This window comes from Aedes aegypti, chromosome 1 (assembly GCF_002204515.2).
Source record: "Aedes aegypti strain LVP_AGWG chromosome 1, AaegL5.0 Primary Assembly, whole genome shotgun sequence".
Classification (NCBI taxonomy): Eukaryota; Metazoa; Arthropoda; class Insecta; order Diptera; family Culicidae; genus Aedes; species Aedes aegypti.
The window spans coordinates 155,258,761-155,280,505 of record NC_035107.1 but is presented as its reverse complement, the minus strand read 5'-3'; the positions used below and the strand labels follow the sequence as shown (position 1 = coordinate 155,280,505).

At 37.3% G+C, this 21,745-nt stretch overlaps 1 protein-coding gene across 2 annotated transcripts in view; it reads left to right on the top strand.

The window, feature by feature from the left end:
- Nucleotides 1-21,745, top strand: part of LOC5578384 (protein ovarian tumor locus) — a 149,634-nt gene that overhangs the window by 41,423 nt on the left and 86,466 nt on the right. For both annotated transcript variants that reach the window (XM_021851701.1, XM_021851695.1), the window contains exons 6-9: nucleotides 60-427; nucleotides 17,235-17,454; nucleotides 17,530-17,897; nucleotides 17,964-18,102. In XM_021851701.1, coding sequence (XP_021707393.1) covers nucleotides 60-427; nucleotides 17,235-17,454; nucleotides 17,530-17,897; nucleotides 17,964-18,102 — 1,095 coding nt within the window. The remainder of the gene's footprint in view (nucleotides 1-59; nucleotides 428-17,234; nucleotides 17,455-17,529; nucleotides 17,898-17,963; nucleotides 18,103-21,745) is intronic.

Here is a 21,745-nt window from a genome sequence, read left to right as displayed (position 1 = left end):
TATAGTTGTAATGCATAAACTGTACCTCATTTAAATTATATTATTTTTTATGTTTCTAGAAGCGACAGAATGCGTATTAGACAACTATCGACTATGCCACTTCCATAATAGAGAAAATTTCGCACATATCGTTGATGTCTATCGAACCAAACGTTCGGATAAAATAGTTAAAGAGATTCGAAATGTTAATCACAACGGTTCACGGGGTCCTATTTCGCGAGAACTTGTTCTTGTGAATCCTATGTTATGTGAAAAGAAAATTTCATGTGTGCGTCAGCTGTTGAAGGAAGGCATAACTCCTTTCCCCTATAAGGTGGCGAAGGCATTGGATCCAAACATTTATCGCAACATCGAATTCGATTCGTGGAGTGACATTCGCAGGGAGCTCAAATACAGGAGTTGGTACTTTAGCAGCAATGATTTGCAGGTAATAGCAGTCTAGTCACATTCATATTTTAAAATAGTCGTTAATGTGAACCATCATTTAAAAAATGTACTGAACACCATAATAAGATTGAATGCAACTATATTTTGGAACGTCCATTAGGTAGCGGAGCAGTTGATAAATTTCTTCCGTTTATGATTTGAAGATTTTGCAGTTAATAGCGTAGCGACTGAAATATTCTGGAAACTTATTCATGTTTGACGCAGTTAAGAAATTTTTGGATTCAAACACGGGTTTTAAAATAACTAGAACCTGCTGAATTCGAGAAAAATCGGTACAGTGGGATTCCGTTTTTGGCATGCTCCGTTTTTGGCATGCTCCGATTTTGGCACCCCCCGATTTTGGCAACAAAATGGATCCGTTTTTGGCAACATTTTTCAATACCATTAAAATTTGTAAATTTTTGTAAATATGATCGTGTCTGTTGCTTTAGTCACTTGAAAAGCATGTCAACTTCACACCGATTACATTCCAGATCTCCATTTTCGTCGATGTTTCCCCAAATCTCACCAACTACTAAGGACTCGCGTACGCGCTTATTTACTTCAGAATGGTCATCGGTCATACATAGGCAACGTTTCATAATCTCCGCCAGTATCTCAACTTAAGATCATTTTTTTTTCATAGGCATTCATATTGAGTGACCAGCCCACTTGAGTCGGCCAGTAGGTGATACAATAAAAAAAACACTGTTCTTCAGATTTGGAACAGCTTGTTCGAACAATGCACCAGCACCGACATAAGAGCAACGAAAAATCTATGACTCAAACAGAGTTACAATCATAAATTTTGTCTCGCTGTCTTTATTATTATGAATTTATACACACACATGTACAGCAAAATGTCGTGTATCATAACTTTTTTTAAATTTCATTAAATAACATGACAAATGCGAATACAGTCCAAATTATAATTTATTTTCAATAATACCATTGAAGCGTGCGATAAATAAGACTGAGAGTGTTTTTATTTTTTGTCTGTGGTATTGGTGTGTATATTGAGCTTTTTGCGTCAACTATTTAAAGCTACGTTCTCTCTTTTCTATAGACTCTATGAGGCGTTAGATTTGTTAAGAGACAATCCAGAATTCTGTACAAGATTGTTAATCAAAGATACGGGTCTCAACATCATCAAAATGTTCCTTACAAGCTGAGTCTATGAGTTTCCTAACTGTACCCTGGAGAATCCTTATGGGATTCTTCGTTCTTGTGGGACTTTTCAGAAATTTTAACGAATTCATGAGGATATCTGCAGATTCCAAGTGAACACTGAGAGCTTCTTGAGGGATCGTTAGAGTGTATAACTGGTTATGGAGGATTTTGTCCAAAATCTGGTGATTCCTAATAAACTCTAGGGCGTCTTGTAAATTTTAAGCGGGATAATGTGAATTTATAGTAGTAGTTTTAATATTTTCGGCGAAAGCTTGAGGATTTTGAAAAGGTTCCCAGAGGAATTTGAGGTGTGCTAGTGGTAGCCTAATAATAATAAACTTTCATCGGAGACTTGACAATTTACGGTAACATCGCAGCGGAATTCCAAGATGTTAACTCATAGCAAAATCCTTAGCAAGATCTTGAGAACTCTATGCGAGATCCTACGGATGCTTGGCAAGATGCTTCAAAGCTCAAGCGTTTTTTCTGTAGATTTCTTATGAGAACCTGAAGAGTCCTATAAGGTTCTTGAGGTTTCATAACAGGATCTTGTAAATTTCAGTTGATTTCATAAGGCAGGTGTAAAAAATATATCAAGCTGAAATAAAAAAATTTCAATTAAAAATTAAATTCTTCACAATTACATGCCATTTATGCATTTTCTCATGTTTATGTTTGCCCTTTTGATACAGTCAACCATTCATTATAAAATGCTTTACTTTATCAGAAACATAAATTGAAGGAGCAATTCTAAACTTACCGAATTTTTCAGATTTTATGCTAAAGTCCAAAAGTTAAACTGATTTTAAATGTTCATTTAATAAGAAAAAAAGGTCATGCCGTTTTGCAATACCCAGCGCTTTTGATTCGCAAATACGTCTTTAAAAGAAAACATTTTTGCTTTCGTTTTCTCTCATAATTTTAAGAAAATGTCCAGTTCTTCAATAAAAGTCACTTATGCGATTATTGGTTTTACAAGGCCCTCTTATACAAAAATTATACATAAAGCTTCTAAAAAAATAATTGAAGACGTTGAGGCGTAAAAACGCGACCAGAATATCGTTTGCCAGATTTAATATTACGGAGCTATAGATTCATAGCATAGTATAACCCTTCGGGAAAATGCTTCGAAGTGAACCTTTTCGAAGTCTCAACGCCTTATGATTCCATAAAAATGATGTATAAACATTGTAATGATGCTTTCAAAACCAATAGTTGAAAAATAAAATTTGAAATATGGGTTCCGATTTTGGCACGGTTCCGTTTTTGGCAACTGAAAATTTCAACTTTGTTGCCAAAAACGGAATCCCACTGTATTAAGATTTTAATTAGACCAAAAGCAATTGCATTCGATTTCATCGTCTTTCACTCAAATTAGGTATGAAAACCAATCGAGCAAATTTACTACTTCAAAACTAATTCAAAATTTGATTTCTTTTCCACCAACTCAATAAGAAATATTTATCGATTTTAACAAAATGAATCGAATCAAAAAATCGAATGAAGAGAATCGATTCACCCGATTTTAGGTGCCCCAAACATCGATTCAAAAAATCGATTAATCGGAATAAAAACATCGATATTTGGAACATCGATTCAAAATCGCCCAACGCTAGTTGCCCTTAGCAACGGGGTTTTTGCAATTTTCAAGGTTCTTTGGTTCAGCAGCGATAGGCGTGAGTTTCACTGGCTTCACTGACTGCAATTGGCTTTGTTTGGCTACTGTAGAATGAAATTCAGATTTTTTCCCAGCCCTGATTGCAAGACAAATATTTCGAGCATCTCTAATGTGGCAAATTTGAACAATTCATTGATTTCGACATGTAGTTTTTTCGGCATAAATTAGACTGTACGAGTCCAATGAACATGTTTGAGTAAAAATGAAATTCTGTATTACACTCAAAACTTATGTTGCTAAAAAGTACTACCTGGGCTTGGGGATTATATTTTACAAAGAGCGATTGTTTTAGATATTTGTTCACTGTATTTTATAGCGTTGACTAGAGGTTCAAAACAATGGCAAAGGTTTTATAATAATAATAATAATTACAATAATCTGGTCAAACTACTGCATAATACAATGATAATTCATCTAAGTCATCTACCGTAGAGTGCCCTAATTCAGCGCATCGCCTTATTCCGCGCATTTCATACAAAATTGTTTATATATGGGAATGCACATTAATATTGCAGCAACTTTTAATGCCGTTAGATGCTACTATGATTTAGTATAAGTTTGAATCACAAATAAAAGCAAATAAGGCATTTTTTCGCGGCGTAAAAAAATAATTAGTGCAGGCCCGTCTAAGTTGACGCAATTTTTTCTAATTTTCTTAGCATCCGTGCTAAGACTGTAGGTACACAAACAAACACGATTTCTTTATTGAAAATGTTTAATTTTTTATGCAATTTTCTATGGAACTACTTGCTACAGATATGTTTCATGATGCTTCTATGAAATCTAATCAAATATTAGCATAGTAATTGAGTTTTATCCCAAAAAGTATCGTGCGGAATTAAGACACGTCTTTCTTCATAATGCCCTAATTCCGCGCACTGTTCTTCGCAGAACAACAATCAAGTAAAACATGCTAAGTTCGGCTTCACATGACTATTTCTTCTTCTTATTATTATTATCATCTTTACTAAGGAGATTTTCATCCCTATGGCTGGTTCATCTCCGTACGAGAGAGCGTTATCACAGAAGGCCGAATTAGAGTTACAAACCTAAAGAATAAAGCTTGGATATGAAAAGAACAAGTCCATGCTTTGTTAAATGCAGTCATGTCAGGAAACAGTGCAAAATTTACATGCGGCGAAGCCGCATTGAGGATAGAGGAACTGAGGCGGCAAAAGGCCGCAGAAGTCACCGATATCCGAAGGTTGTGTATAACATCTATTCGGTGTCATGCAAATAGCAAATCCAGGCGTTTGCCCGGTATAATGCAAGCAGAGGATGTTTTTTTTTTTCATTTTTAGGTCCGACGAGCGACAGCGAGTTCAGACAGCAAGCGTTTGCCCGGTATAATGCCAACATAGTCTTTTACGCAACAAGCAGGAGAATGATTGCTGAGATAGGACATAACAAGTGTTTAAGGTGATTATAGAACGAAGCCACACCTCAAATTTTCAAGAGCACAAGACTTGAGAACCAAATAGCGCTCCGCGAATTTTATCCCATTTGTCACCACCAGCAAGCAAGCAACTTGATTGATGTTCAACGCGAACTCTTGTCAGTTTCTCCAGTCTTATACACTTGAAAATTCAAAGTTTGGCTTCGTTTTATAATCACCTTAAGTGATCATAAGAATACTATGTTTACTAAGAATACTTTTCATTTTACAGTGCCTGTTCGATTTTGACTCGGTTTGAATTTTACAACACGGAAATCCATGTACACAAAAATGGATCATGGTCAGTCACAAATCCACTAAATCTCGATGATTCTGTGGGCCTTCTTAAAGCTTACCATATTCAAAATAGGTAAATTTAATTCGTGGTCATTATTACGGCGACAGAGATGAACCAGCGTTTGGCTGAAAATCTCTCTAATAAAGATAAAATAAGGTACCGTGGGGCAAGTGGGTAATGGATTTCGCATAGGTGGGATTCTTCAAATTCTAGAGACTTTTAATTAAAACATATGGAGTCATGTATATTTTTTAGCTTGACTCCCACCAAATATAAACAGTATGCTGAAATTGGTTTTTATGTAAAATTGAAGAAAAAAATACAGAAAAAGTTTTTGAAAAACGTCTTTTTACTTTTCACTTGTCCCACAAGTGGGGCAAGTGAAAAGTTTATCGTTTTGAGCAATAAATTCAAAAACTAACAGTTATATTCACGATTCTTATTACCTATAACATTGGTTAAGGCGTACCAATGAACAATAACATAAATAACATGTAAACAAAGAACATTTTATTCTTGTTACTTGAATTTTCTACTATTCAGTTATGTTTGTTGAAATGATTCGACAACATTATAACTGCAACATTTTCAATGGTAGTTCTTACATCATGGGACAGCAATTGCGTTTCTGCTCTGTAGAATTTTCACCGCTCGTTATTTGTTTTTATGAAAATAGCATATGACGCCGGATAACTCTTCGGGGGAAATCAAACGGACTCCTCCAATGAAGTATTTCGAAACTTTCCTATTTGGGTAGACATATACCTAATTTAATATTTTTTGAACTAGCTTTACATAGACATTCCATGAGATTACCGTGCGTTCTCTTATATTGGAACTTTTCAATCAACGTCTTACTTTTAATCGGCTGTCCGAAGTACACATATTAATAGCGTAATATTTGGCAACCTTTTTTAGAGAAATGCCATAATAATGACTTTTAACGCTTTGAGTATAGTTTTTCTTGAATTATCAGCACGTTCTGTTATTCTATGATAATCGCGAACCTTGTATACCTATAGCTACCTAAAGAGAAAACACAAATTCAATCTCTAATGAGAAACTTTTCACTTGCCCCACGTGATTATTTTTTTTTTTTTTTTCTTCTTTATTAACGTGAATTTTAACACATATGGCTAGTTCTTCACTCGTTCAAGAGGACCAGATGGGCTCCTCATAAAGAGTTTATAAGCTAAGCCAGAAGGGCCTACCTTCGAGCCCAACCAAGGGGTCTCGCCAATTTTTGATTCTTCAAGTGCCGTTAACAAATTTGAAAGAAAAAAAAATTACAATTAAAACACAAAAAAGAAGGACAAATTAAAACCACAGAATCAATACAACTATAAAGTTTTCGAATCAAAACTGTTTTTCCAGTGAAGATTTTGAAATAATTAGTTTCTCCTATCTGGCCTTCGATGGTCGCTGAAAGTTGAATGCAAGTTCAGATATTCTTTCCGTTCCGTTCCAATTTTGACAGCTGAATGTTTCCTCTTTCCCTTTCCACTTGGTAGTATAATTGAGTTTTCACGTGGTGATACGGTTTCCGTTCTCACAGTTGGAAGAACTTCGAAGAAGCTTCTCATTGCGGCCTCGCATGTGTTCCAGCAGGATAAGCATCACCAATGTCGTCGGATCCATACACCAGGAGAGGAAGCCAAGCGCGTCAAGCTTTTTTAGGAAAGCAGGCGATCTAGTTTGTCCGTACCAGTATCGGCTGATCATCAGGGCGGTCGATTCCATACGGCTATCCCTCGCTCTCGATGATCCTACCGGCCATTCCCCTGGCACCCTGCAAGAGGTTCATCGGGGTAAAAAAGAACGCCCCACGTGATTAGAAAAAAATTCACGGTGTTTCAATTTAGTTATTTTTAGGTCTATGTCGAATCAATTCTAAAACTTTTTTCATTGCAGTTTAACACTGTCAGAGGAGACAACTTAGAAGTGGTACAGAAAATTGTTTTCCGCAACTTTTTTCCGCTGAAAATATTAAAATAAGATTGCACGTCGCCAATTTGTTACGGAGTTATATTTGACAGGTTAACAATCTTTCGCTCTATTATGCAGTAATGGTTAAAAAATCTCAGGAATCTCTTACCTATCGTAATGTTCTGAATGGCCTCGAAGGTTTACGCATGAGTTTAAAACGATAATTCACATATTTAGTAAAATATGCAAATTATTTTCACTTACCCCATTTACCCACTTGCCCCGCGGTACCTTAATAAAAAACAATATTACGGCGATACAAGTTTTAATAAAAACAACCATTAAATTTTGGAACGGTTCAATTTGGGCAACATAAAAATGTTTGCTTGTTGCTAAAATCGAACAGATACTGTATATCCTTCCAGTTTTCGCGAGGTTTTTTACACTTATGTTGTACAAAATACAACAGCACGACTACTTAAGCTCCAATTATAGAACTTTTTTTGGGTGTTTCAGCTAAGAATAGACCAGCTGACACACCCAAAAACCACTAACCATACACTCTTATTCAGCTAGTATTGTTAGGGGAATTCGGGGCATAATGGACACATCAAGCAAATGCTTGTTTTAAGACCACACCATGACATTTTTATCAAATCACTCCCGGATAGTTTTCAAGTTTTATGTTAGTACGACGTGCTACATTCATTCATGGTAATAAAAATCATATCATATGCCAGAAAAGTGAGATAGAAAATTAGGTCCAAAACAAGGCTAGTAAAAAGGTATCGGGGCTAAATGAACACTTGTATGAAATTTAATGATTCATAAATATTTAATGTCTGTCAGACGTTCCGATGGGTAAAAGCGCTCTCCCTCTATCATTAGAGCTAAAAAGAACCTTTCTGGATTCGATATTTTGCTCAAAAATTAGATTTTCCCATCGCCTTGCTTATATGCCAATTTAAAGCGAAGGAAGGAAGGAAAAGTTTGTCCAAACACCAAGGTCCAAAAAAATTCAAAATTGTGTGAACAATAGACCACAAGGGGAGAAGAAGGTAGTTCTGAAAATCAAAAAAAAAACAACACCACTTGGTTTATAGACAGCCCCAAAGCACAGAGGAACAGACGTAACACTTAGAACAAATTGCGATCAATATCATAGTCGCGAAAACATGTACGCCCAATGCTAAAAACACTGTAATTGGCCGATGGACCAACAGGTGGCGGTAGTGTGTAAACGTCAAACGCGAACAAAAACGACGCGAGCGCTGCGGGTGGTCGATTGACCACCTACCAGATATTCGAATCGATCGTTAAAAAGTTGGTCGTTGGACAGCGATGAGAGTGTGACGTCTGTTTGTCTGTGCCCAAAGGATTATTCTATACCGTAAAGTGCCCTAATTCAGCGCATTGCCTAATTCCGCGCATTTCATACAAAATTATTTATATATAGAAATACACATTAATACTGCAGGAACTTTTAACGCCATTCGATGCTACTTTGATTTAGAATAAGTTTGAATCACAAATATAAGCAAATGAAGCAGTTTTTTTGCGGCGTAAAAAAATCAGGTGAGGCCCGTCTAAGTAGAAGCCTTTTTTTCTATTTCTTTAGCGTCCGTGCTAAGACTGTAGAACACAAACAAACGTGATTTCTTTATTGAAAATGTTTTTTTTTTCATGCAATATTCTATGGAATTACTTGCTACAGATATGTTTCTTGATGCTTCTATCAGGGTGACCAGCGTACCGGGAAATCGGGAAAACCGGGAAAAAGCCGGGAATTTCGAATCACCGGGAGAAAACCGGGAAATATACGGGAATTTCAATTAGCAATGACAGGAAAAGAAGACCGTCTTCGCGAGTTTCGTCTCAGAAAAAGAATATATAAAACGTTTATCCTTATATCACAGACAAACAGACGTCACACTCGCATCATTGTCCATCGACCACCTTTTAAACGGTCGATTCAAAAATATTGTAGGTGGCTAATCCGCCACCTGCAGCGCTCGCGTCATTTTTGTTCGTGTTTGACGTTTACACACTACCGCCATCTGTTGGCTTGTCGGCCAAACACACCGATTATAGCATTGGGCGTATATGTCTTCGTGACTATGATTTTGATCGAGATTTGTTCTAAGTGTTACGTCTGTTTGTCTGTGCTTATATCATGTGATAGTCAAAAAAATATAAAAAAAAGTCTACGTTACGGCTCATACAAAACTTTACTTTTTTCATAAAAAAAAAGTGTTATGGAGGGGGATAGGGTGTTGAAAATGTTCAATTTCAGCGTTACGTAATGAATGGATGCTGCCTTATACAAAATTAATGTTAATTTGATTGTTTCGCGAGTGCGCAGAATTAGGCATTCTTCTGCGCGGAATATGGAAAAGCGTGTAAAAAATGCGCGGAATTAGGCAATTTCAACGAGTGAACTATTTAAAAAAAAAACACAATTGTAAGCTTTGAATACAGTCTAGTTTATATTTTTCCCATAATCTAAAACAGATTTGCTAGCGATCCACCCAGAAAGCTTTTTTGTAGGTGCAATACTAATTTTTAATTAAGCATTTGAAATGTTTTATCCGTTAACTGCGCTGAATTACGGCACTTTACGGTACATCTGTTGGTACGAAATTAACTTAACATTGTGAACCACAAATAACATTGCCAATGTTCACTTGATTGCGATTCTTATTTATATTATACAATCCTTATTGAGACATATTGAGATAGCAACAAATAATGGTCTTCTATAAATTACGACACACTCTCGGGGAATGATTCACGGAAACGTGACGATCTATAAATAATTTACGAAGCCTCGATACAAAAAGTATGTGATATAGGGGAGAGGGAATGAAAATAGCCATATGTTGTGTGACGTAAGAAATTTAAGTTTCAGTTACCCGTGGCATTAGCGGCTATCATTAATTGAATTGTTTAAAACATATCGATTCCAAGCAATAATGCGAACTGGATCTTGTTTTCTATGAACAGTGGAGCATACAATCGGGGGTAGTCGGGGCGGTTTCGCAAATGGGGTGGAATGAGCACACCTTGAAAACTGCATAAATTTCTCCTGAAATAACATGCAACCCCAAAGCTGACATGCAAATGAAGCAATAGGCATGTTAATAGTGAGTATTCTGAACTCAAAAAAAAATGAATAAATTATATTCGAAAAACTGCTCATATGTTTGACTGCCATTTTTTTTTTAAATCTTTTTGTACAGAATGTTTTTAAATTCTAATAAATTTCAAGCTTAGTGAATAAAATACAGTGGGATTCCGTTTTCGGCATGCTCCGTTTTTGGCATGCTCCGGTTTTAGCACCCCCCGATTTTGGCAACAAAATGGATCCGTTTTTGGCAACAGTTTTGAATATCATTAAAATTTGTAAGTTTTTGTAAATGTCATCGTGTCTGTTGCTTTAGTCATTTCAACAACAGGTCAGAAACACATCGACTGCATTCCAGAGCTCCATCTACATCGATACTCCCCTTAATACCACCAACTACGAAGGACTATCGTATGCGCTTATTTACTTCGGAACGGTCATTGGTCTTGTATCCCAAACGTTTCATGAGGTCAATAATATCCAACAGTAGCTCAACTAAAGACCAACCCATTTCTCAGGAATTTGTACTGTGTGACCAGCCCACTGGAGTCTGCCAGTATAAAACAGAACACTTTTGTACAGATTTGGAACAGCTTGTTCCAACAGAGCACAAGCACTGACACAGGAGCGTTAGCGTAGTAACGTATACTTTGTAGATCGGACACTAGCGATAAAAAATCTCTGACTTACACAGAGTTTCAATCATCAAATTTGTCTCGCCTTTTCAACTCACAGTTCTTATTATAATGGAATTACATACATTGCTTATGTAAAAATACACAGCAGTTATAGAAACAAATAAAGCAAAAAGTCGTGTGTCTTAAGGCTAGGTAGCTCATCATCCGTTTTGGCAGCTATGCTGACTGAGCAGCTCGCAATTTAAATGTAATAAAACTCAGTCGTCATAGCTATTGTTGGTTTAGGAAAGTATTACTATGTGTGCTTGCATGCAGATAGTATGCTAATACTTTTTCAACTTTGTCAGTGTGAAATCAACTGATTTTCATCTATTTGCTATTATGGGATAAATAAGCCACAATCATCGATGACGCGTAAAAATTTCAATGACAGCCTACTTTGCCTTAACTTTTAAGTAATTTCATAAAATAAATTGCATTATTCTAGGGAATTGCAGGAGTGTAAACATATAATCCATAAAAAGTGTGCATATTTCACTATAGTTTATATTATTTTTAAGAATTCCAATGCGCCATTTACTACCGCCCAATGTCCAAACTACACTTTATTCTCAATAATATCATTGAAGCGAGCGATACATACGATTGAAAGTGTTTAATTATTATTCTTACAGTTTCATAATTAATTAGAGCTATGTTCCCTCTTTGCTAGAGATTTTTGAAGAAACGATCCAACATTCTACCATTGATACACAGCTTGATTTAATTCAAAAAATGATCGAAATAATTAGTTTTGCTTAAAATTTGACCTCCCTTGAGCCTATAGTAAACCTATTGTTCCTATAGTAGCACTACTGAGAGAAACTATTTTTTATTATACGAAATAATTGATGAATCAAGAACTTTTTTTGCATCAAACGAAAGCTTTTGATCCACACTTTGTAGGGAAAATATAAAAGTTTTGTAAAAATACAGTTTTGATAAGTATTTTGTCAACGCCGTGATGCTAGTGCTACTATAGGAACAGAAATTAGAAATAGTGCTACTATAAGCACATGTATTCCTATAGTGGCACACGCGATAATAAATACAAACATTTGAGTTTTCGTAGTTTTCATATTTTTCCCACAAAACCAAGATAAAAAGCTTTCTGATGATGTAAAAATAATGACGCTAGCGTTATTTTTCGATTTTATACGAATTTTTGTTCTTAGCTATGCGGCTATTGGTACATCGACCCTACAAGATTTTCAATCATGAAAATATCAAAAATTTTCATGACGATCTGGTTAATAGGATCGAGATTGAGTATTCTACTTGTATCTTCTTGATTCCATGAGGATGATTTAACAATATTTTAATGATGTATTGAAAACCAATAATTGAAAAATTAAATTAAAAAAAACTGGGTTCCGATATTGGCACGGTTCCGTTTTTGGCAACTGAAAATTTCGAGTTTGTTGCCAAAAACGGAATCCCACTGTAGGGCGATTCGCCTAATGTTGAACGGCTAAAAACGTCGCCTATTGTTGAAAGGTCCATGTATTCCTTATGGCGTGTTCAACAATTAGCGAACATTTTGATCGTTCAACAATTGGCGAATTACCCTAATTAATTTATTAGATTGTATGAGATAATTTTACAACCTAAAATAGAGTGACACGAAAAATGTCAAATCTTGAAAATTCATTCATTCATTCGTGAACTTTCTAAGACAACGGGAATCGTGCGGATCTAGTGTATTGATCTAAAATTTGTTGTAAATTATACAAAGATCCAAAAATTCCATAATATGTTCTGCACTTCTATCGACATTTCCTTAAGGTGGCCAAACTGCCCCACTTTCCCCTATACGAAATACACACGTACCAATGCCACGATAATGAAAATACTATAACAAATATTATCTTTATTTCATGTGATAGTCAAAAAATTATAAAAACGTAGACTAAAGCGTTACGGCTCATACAAAACTTTATTTTTCTTCATACAAAAAGTATTATGGAGGGGGAGGTTTGAAAATGTTCAATTTCAGCATTACGTAATTAGTGGATTCCTCCTTACATTAAAATTAATGTTAATTTGATAGTTTCGCGAGAATTAGGAATTAGGCATTCTTCTGCGCGGAGTATGAAAAAGTGTTTAAAAAATGAGTGGAATTAGACAATTTCAACGAGTGAACTATTTCAAAAAATCACAATTGTAAATTATGAATATAGTCAAGTTCATATTTTTCCCATAATCTAAAGCAGATTTGCTTGCGATCCACTCATAAAGCTTTTTTGTTGATGCAATACTAATTTTTAATTAGCCACTAGTGGCCCCGGCAAACTTTGTCTTGCCATCAAGTAGGCTGTCGAAAAACGCCATGAAACGTCCAATACAAAATTACAGTTCTGTACACTCCCGTTTTTTCTTACTTTCCCAGTGAATATCCTGAGGTTGTTATACACACAAACACGTCGGAGCACTTCAGGAACATAATTTTGAAAGAATTTTCAAAATCCTTCTTAAGTTCTTAAGCCATTTCGTGACATACAAACACCATTCCATTTTTATTTATATAGATAGATTTGAAATGCTTTATTCTTTAACTGCGCTGAATTACGGCACTTTACGGTATACTTCGGGGAAATATAATTTCAAGGTGGTGAGTAGATTACAAACTGAGGGTGGTGGTTATGAGCACAATGTGCACTGTGAGTTAGCATATCGATCACAGGGTTTGACGGTGCCGAAGTAGAAGGTGCACCATACTAATATTCGTCTGTGAAACATATCACCTTCCCAATACTTTGGCACACCTCTAACGGTTCATGATTTTCATGAAACGGCTGCATTCAGGCGGAGGATCTGTTAATATGTTTCGGCATATTATCAGGTCCTCTTCGAATGGAAGGATCGCCAGGGTTCAGTAGCTACTTATAAACCAGTGCTGGTTGTTGATGGTTCAGTTCGTTTAAACGAGCTGCAGCATCCTTTGTACTAATCAGTAATGGCGGTTAAGTTTCCAAGCTAACGTGTGATCAATCGTTTTATAATGCAATATAAACAGTGGTTAAAAGGCTCTACAGATGAGGAAACAAATAATGGATGTTTGGTGGAACTGAAGAAATTTGTGGTTATGAAAATATTTGAAAATTGCATTGAATGTGATTGTGATAGTTTTGTTAAAAACACATACATAACAATACTAATATGAACCCTCAGTGGTACGTCTGTTTGTCTATGCTACTAGTTTAATGATGGTTATAATACATTCTGCAATCATTTCTCTGAATATAAAAACTGTTGCCTAGTTCTTAACACATTCATGATAAAAGTGTGCATAATGACAGCGAGTGCAGTAAAATTTATCAAGGTGATTTTATTTTTCTACTCTAACTTTCTTGATCGTAGTTTGATTATTTTTTAATTATTTAGTTATGATAACAGATGGTAAATAGTAACAAAAATGAATTGTTATGAAGTAGTAAGATGTAATTTTGATAAAAATTGTACCTGTCATAGTGAAGGGGTATAATGGAAAGTATACATATATGATGTGTATTACGAAAGTTAATGAGTGATAATGGGTTATATTAGTGATAGTGTTGAAAACAAAAGTGACGATAGCAAAAGTGTGGTAATTATGTGACAGTGACTGATGAAATGAAATGGGGAATGAGGACCTTTCAATAAAACTATTTCGTTCTTCACTTCAACCACTTTAGTAGCATTCATAGTCTTATCATAGTTTTATACTAGTCTGGAATACTAGACTGCAAAACTACCGCAAGGGTTGATTGCTGCTAGGGTATACAGTGACCATTTGAGCAACAATATTTCAGTTGCCTGTCGAAAAAGTAAGTTATCCACTAAAATTTCAGAAAAAAATATTTTAAAAATTGATTTTACACCAAAAAATTGAGCATGATTTTATTGGATTCGAAAATTATAACATTCACACCTAAGAAAGGCGACAAGTTAGATTGTGATAACTTTCGAGCGATCACCATTCTAAATGCGGCCTACAAAGTATTATCCCAGACCATCTTCCTGTCACCTGTAGTAAACGAGTTCGTGGGAACTAATCAAGCCGGCTTCGTTGACAGCCGATCGACAACGGACCTGATCTTTACTGTACGGCAAATCCTCCAAAAATGTTGTGAATACCAGGTCCCAACGCATCACCTTTTCATTGATTTCAAGGCGGCATAGGACAGTATCGACCGCGTAGAGCTATGGAAAATCATGGACAAGAACAGCTTTCCCGGGAAGCTCACGAGACTGATAAGAGCGACGATGGAAGGTGTGCAAAATTGTGTGAAGGTTTCAGGCGAACACTCCAGTTCGTTTGGATCCCACCGGGGACTACGACAAGGTGATGGACTTTCGTGCCTGTTGTTCAATATTGCGCTAGAAGGTGTTATGCGGAGAGCCGGGCTTAACAGCCGGGGTACGATTTTTACGAGATCCAGTCAATTTGTTTGCTTCGCGGATGATATGGACATCGTCGGCCAAACATTTGAAAAGGTGGCAGACCTGTACACCCGCCTGAAACGCGAGGCAGCAAAAATTGGACTGGTGGTGAATGCGTCCAAGACAAAGTACATGCTAGCTGGTGGAGCCGAGCGCGACAGGGCTCGCCTAGGTAGCAGTGTTACGATAGACGGGGATACGTTCGAGGTGATCGACGAGTTCGTCTACCTTGGATCCTTGCTGACGGCTGACAATAACGTTAGCCGTGAAATACGGAGGCGCATCATCAGTGGAAGTCGCGCCTACTATGGCCTCCAGAAGAAGCTGCGGTCAAAAAAAAAATTCACGCCCGCACCAAATGTACCATGTTTTTCTACATAAGGCCGGTAGTCCTCTACGGGCATGAAACGTGGACGATGCTCGAGGAGGACCTGCAAGCACTTGGAGTCTTCGAACGTCGGATGCTTAGGACGATCTTCGGCGGTGTGCAGGAGAACGGTGTGTGGCGGCGAAGGATGAACCACGAGCTCGCCCAACTCTACGGCGAACCCAGTATCCAGAAGGTGGCCAAAGCTGGAAGGATACGATGGGCAGGGCATGTTGCAAGAATGCCGGACAGCAACCCTGCAAAGATGGTATTCGCTTCGGATCCGGTTGGTACAAGAAGGCGTGGAGCGCAGCGAGCTAGGTAGGCGGATCAAGTGCGTATCGATTTGGCGGGCGTGGGGCAGAACCGAAGATGGAGAGATGCGGCCACGAACCGAGTATTGTGGCGTGAAATTGTTGATTCAGTGTTATCTGTGTAGATGTCAACTAAATAAATGAAATGAATGAAATAAACATTCACACCTCACCAAATAAGGTTTCAGAGGCGAATGACTGCAAGTTGGCCGATAATGTAGCTCTTGATTGAATCTTCAAATATTTATGCTAAAATAAAAAATATAGTAGATTTTTGCCAGGCTACTTTAAGACATTAAAATACTTATATAAAAATTTCTTATACTGTTGGGGCAATATGAAAACCGGGTGACAAAGTAGAGCTGACACTTTTTAGAGAAAGAAATGTAATTTCATACACAAAACTATCCAAACAAATTTAGCGTTTAATGCATTGATTAAGATGGGGAACCACAAATCGGTTGAAAATCGTCAAAGCATCACTATTAAAAATGTCGTAAACTGGTTTTAATTTGGGAGGGAGGCACCGATATTACACACGAAATATGACACAAAGTTATTTAGAATTGCAAGAAAACTCCAGCTTGCCAACGACACTCAAGGCAGACTTGATGAAAATCGCTAGTTTTCTTTTGTTGTGTTCCTTCGATCGTTCTGGACAAACATGGAAAAAGGGCCAAAGTTTTCTGTGCATTTAATTTTCATTTTTATTGAAAAAAGTGAAAATAATGCGTAGATAACACTTTATATTTAATCAGGATAAAAGGTGCTATTGTGACATTACTTTTGAATAAGCATGAATAGCTTTTCAATCGATTCTGTGTCACATTAGATAAAATGCAAAAATACGTTTTAGTCAATTACGCGCTTTTATCATGTTTGTCCATTGTTTTAGATCGTGACAGTTCGTGACAGCATAACCTCGGCTCACCTTGACGTACATAAATTTCGTATTGGTTTCTCCCTCCCAGGTTTTAATCATGTTTTCAGTGGCACAGTGACCTATCACTATGGTTTCCCGAATATGTACTTCATTTTTTGAGGTTCTGGGAATGATCGCGGGACAATATTTCTGTAAACGTTAAGGTGTCCATACTGCCCCATGGGGGTGTCCACTTTGCCCCGCCAGCTTGATGGTGACTACCAAATATAAGCTTATTTTTTATTTATTTTTTAAACAAAATATTTTTTTTAAACTTTGCAATAATGTTTAACAAATGCTTAAGAATTTTAAAATGCTGCACATGAAAAACAAAATAATATTCATGTCTTTACAGTCAAAATAGGCAAATTCCTTAGGGTGTCCATACTGCCCCGTGTCCCCCTACCTCGATGGTCCCTTCAATGGAGAGTTGGCGATGTATTATTTTAATTTTTATTTTATCTATTTCATTCAGGTTGGTGTGCGATGTTTGGTGAAATTGAACGATCATGATGAACGTCTTTTACATGGTTACATCCAAGAGATGAAACCTAGTAATGGACCCTGTGTCGTTTACCTAGAGGAACTTGCCGAATGTCGTTCGGTACCATATGAAAAACTGCGACCAATGGCTACAGATCATTCTAAACCATGGAACTATGCACACAAAACTCGAAAAATTTTGGAAGATAAAAGTATTTATTATTCTTTCTATCAGTTCAATGCATGCACAATGAGTTCAATTATTTATTTTTTTTATTTTTGCACAGCCACGAAGCGGAAATTTCATGCTAAATTTTATGATGTACCAAAAGCTAAGCAGATAGATGATGACTTAAAAGGCTACATGACTTGCTGCGGGACAGACAAATCGTGTTGCTACACATTAAGTCGTTATAATGAAATGCACAATTTCCATGCCCCCCCAATTGAGATGGTTGTTATGCCATTTGCAATAGATGAGAACAATAAAAAAATCCAAACAAATGGAAACAGAGATGTTAACAAAAGCGATGAAACTGATACTCAAACGGAAATTGATACCACGGATTGTTCATCATCTGGATTCTACGATACCTATTCAACTACAAGCGTACCTGGTAACCATCCACTGTTCTGTTACTCGTATTCCGATACCGTAAGTACACACATGATCTGTTTCCACTTAATCAAATCAATCAAGCCAAGTTGTATGTACCAACAGTTTCCATACGATGCAACCGCAACGAATGTTTATCCACAACCATACTCTACACAACCTTGTGCTTATGCTGCTCCTGGTCCATTTTCTTGTCCTTTTTATGGATCATTGGGCCCATTAGCTGCTGTAACTTCAAATACGGGTAAGTTCATTTTCTTGTTCAATACACCACTTCCGTTTAGATATTTTGGTAAGAGTTAATTCACAAAGTTTATATATTGGGGTATTTGCTGAAAAATCACGCGATCATCCTTGAAATTTTGCAAGAAAATATCCTATGAATACCAAACCAATTGCCGCGCAGCTTTTAATATTCAAGGAATCTGGCAGTCGAATAATTTATTCATTATTGTGGTATTCCTATTAATTAGAATTAAATTCTCATTATTAATCCAAAACTCTATTTTCTGTGGATATTATTGACGATGATGAAAGCTTATATGCTCCAAGGGAGGTACTGACGGCTCTTTACTGCTACCCCAACGTGTCGCTGGTTCTAAAAAGTAAACAACCATAGAAAACTGTGACCAATCAATGGTTTAGGCGTAATCAATTTTCTCGAAAACATCCATTTTGGGAATTCAGCAGAATTTACTGAATAAATTGCCAACAGCGCACTGCACTGCCCATAATTGCATAACAGTCCCACGTGAGTTTTCGTCAATTTTAAGATAATCACGGGAAACGTCATTAAATTGAATGCACTTTCATGGTATTATAAGAAAATAATACGTTTGTTCTAGAAATGTAGAAAACAACATCGAACTTGGTCTGTCCCAAGTTACTAATAAACGCATGTCAGTCTCGCGTGTGATAAGGATTTGCGAACAAAATGTGTTGATAGTGAAGTCAAGTAAGGGGAATATACTTATTCACAATTGTTGTTGTAACCTACAGTGTTCAGAAGAAATCTCCGACATACTTTGACGGAAGTACCGTTCAATTCAGCCAGATGAAATACAAAGCTATTGGATGTCCTTGGATCATCTTCCTCTACTTGTCTTTGAACATCCACTTGTTCCACGCTCTGGCGAATATAGCTGGTTTGCTCTCGTGAATCCGATGCCCAGAGCACCGTGTTAAGACGAATACGGTCTTCCTTCGATATTTTAAGCCCGCGATTTATTATACACCCACAATCGACAACCTTTACTTGGTGCGATAAACGGCGCTTCTTGGCGTTGTATCTCGCTTTCAATTCTTGTTTTGTTCCCTTGTGTTTTTTGATGAATTCATCAACGGCCGTATAATTTCCGTCTGAGTCCATTTCATCAGTCCCCGGCCATATTCAGTGTCCTCCAACGATTTCAAATAGCTTACCCAATGCTACGTCTTCGGTGGAAACTGAAATCTGCCGTCGCCGCCAGCATTGCCGTCCTTATCGTCGAAACCAGTGAAGTGGTCTTCAGAGCCCGCGTCATTATCCAACGGGTCGCCATCGATCAAATTCCTGCACTCATCCTCGGAACTATCAGAAGTACCATAACTTTTCAAATAATCGAGAGCAGAAATTTTCGCGATTTTGAATGCGGACACTAAACTGTCAAAACAACAATAATTCACATGTGAAGACCGATACATCATAGTAAGCACTGATACTATTATGCGTTTATTCTGGTACATTCAAGAGCAAATAAACGCATATCAGTCACGCGTACATTTTCCCGTATGTTAACCAAATATTTGAGAAAATAATGAAAAAAAAAATGTATGTAATACTGTAATTAATAGTTCATTGAACCGTTTGAGTGCAAATTTGGGTGTGAACATCGCATTTTCAATTCCATTGGAGTAAATAAAGCATAAAAGTGTTCACGACTTCTATCGCGTTTTTCTTAGGTGCGCTGTTTTGCTAGTGGGACTGGTATGTATTTATGGGCAGTGCAGCACTGTAGCAAATAACTGCTTGCAAACAATATCTTTCAAGCGCGTTGATTACTTGTAATTTTCCAAATAATAATTTTTACTTTTTCACGTTAAGCCTTAAAACTTGTTCTGGACTTAGGTTGGCGGCTTTGGCGGCATCCACAAATTACGTAACGCTCTAGGGGGAGGGGGGAGTAGGCTCAAGCGTTACGGCTCATACAAAAATTTTAAATTTTTCATACAAAAAGCGTTACGGAGGGTGGGGGAGGGGGTCAAAAATTTCCAATTTTAGCGTTACGTAATAAATGGACGCTGCCTTTTCAATTTTACTCCCAGTTGACAGCCGCTCTCCACCCTTGATATTCTCAAGCTGAACAAAAGCATGGGAAACACTTCACTTACGCAGTCCAGAGCGAAGTTGCCGTTTCTCCAACCAGGATGAGTGTTTCAATTTCCAATGCGCATTCTTCTTCTTCGCCGAGCGTAAAGTTAAGCAAAAACGGCAACAGAATGAATCACTACCCGACCAGACGAATGAAACAAGATTATAACAGAATGTGTTCCCCTGATATGATTTTTTTTTATATCACCAGTAGGTGAATTCCGGCGAACATTTTCTTCCATAGCTCACCAGCAAGAAAATTATCTTTTCATCGAAGAAAATACGCGCCGGAATTCGCCTACAGTTCTTACAAATCATGTACCGTTAGTAGTTAAAATAACAAAAATTCTAACAAAATTTGCACCAAATTAAACTAAAATATAACAAACGTTGTTACAATTATATCAAAATTATTACAGAATGTGTTGCAAGGATGTTACACAATAACAAAATTATTGCAAACTATGTTACTGTTCATGACATCGGATGTTATTTACAACAAACTTATAAATGCGATGTCAAAAATATAACAAATGTTGTTATGAATGTGTTACTTAAAATATAACAAGTTGAGCACAAAGCCATCTTGATAGCAAAATTTTATCAACTTCTGTTATTTTTAACTGCTGTTGATAGGAATTTGTTATAATCTTGTTATGTGGTTCTGGTCGGGTAACAGGCATTGCAGAATTCGTTCTCAATTGAATTCGAAGCACTAACAAAGCAAGCGAATCTGTGTCGGTCCATGATCGGCAATGATTCGCAAGTTGTAACAAGTCTGCTAAATCGCAGCAGCAAAGGAGAGCACCAAAGAGAGAGCGATGATACAACCCATATCATTGTTTGAGCCAAGAGATTCGAAATTCGAGATTTTGCCATCAGGTGGCGCTAGTGAGCATGAAACTTTTATTTTGAGAATATTTCAGGATCCTGATCACTTGATCGCGTCTGCGGTAAAGTTATTTAGTAGCTCAATGGCTAGCATTATTTAAACCATGTGTTTTCTACTTGCTACTCGGCATGGCGCAAACGACGACAGCTTGCTGTTGGCATAGTGAGATGAACGCTTTCGACGGTGATGCGCAGTCAGTCCAACTAGGCTAGGTAGTTTGTTCGGCTACATCGTCGGATCGTTAGTTTGATTGGAATTTAATGATACGTAGCACACTTGAACGGAATGATGGTTTGGCTTCTGGTGGTTTGATTCTGATAACGCTTGGGTCCATTGATGACGTGTTGATTGACAGATGATTGGATGCGGGAATCCAACGGGTGGACACAGGGGTCCAAGGGATGAACACTTCGTTTCGGCAAATCAACGCTTCGGCTTTGCACTGGTAGACGCAGTGGTCCGACGAAGGGACGCAGGGGTCGGGAAACATCGTTTCGCTTCGCAAGACGACGCTTCGGCCTTGCAAGTGGACGCTACGGTCCGGATAAACGGCTAGGGTTCCACAGATGGACGCAGGGATCCGATGCATGGGCGGCGATGGTCCGACGGGTGGACACAAGAGTCATACAGGGTTCGATGGGCGAC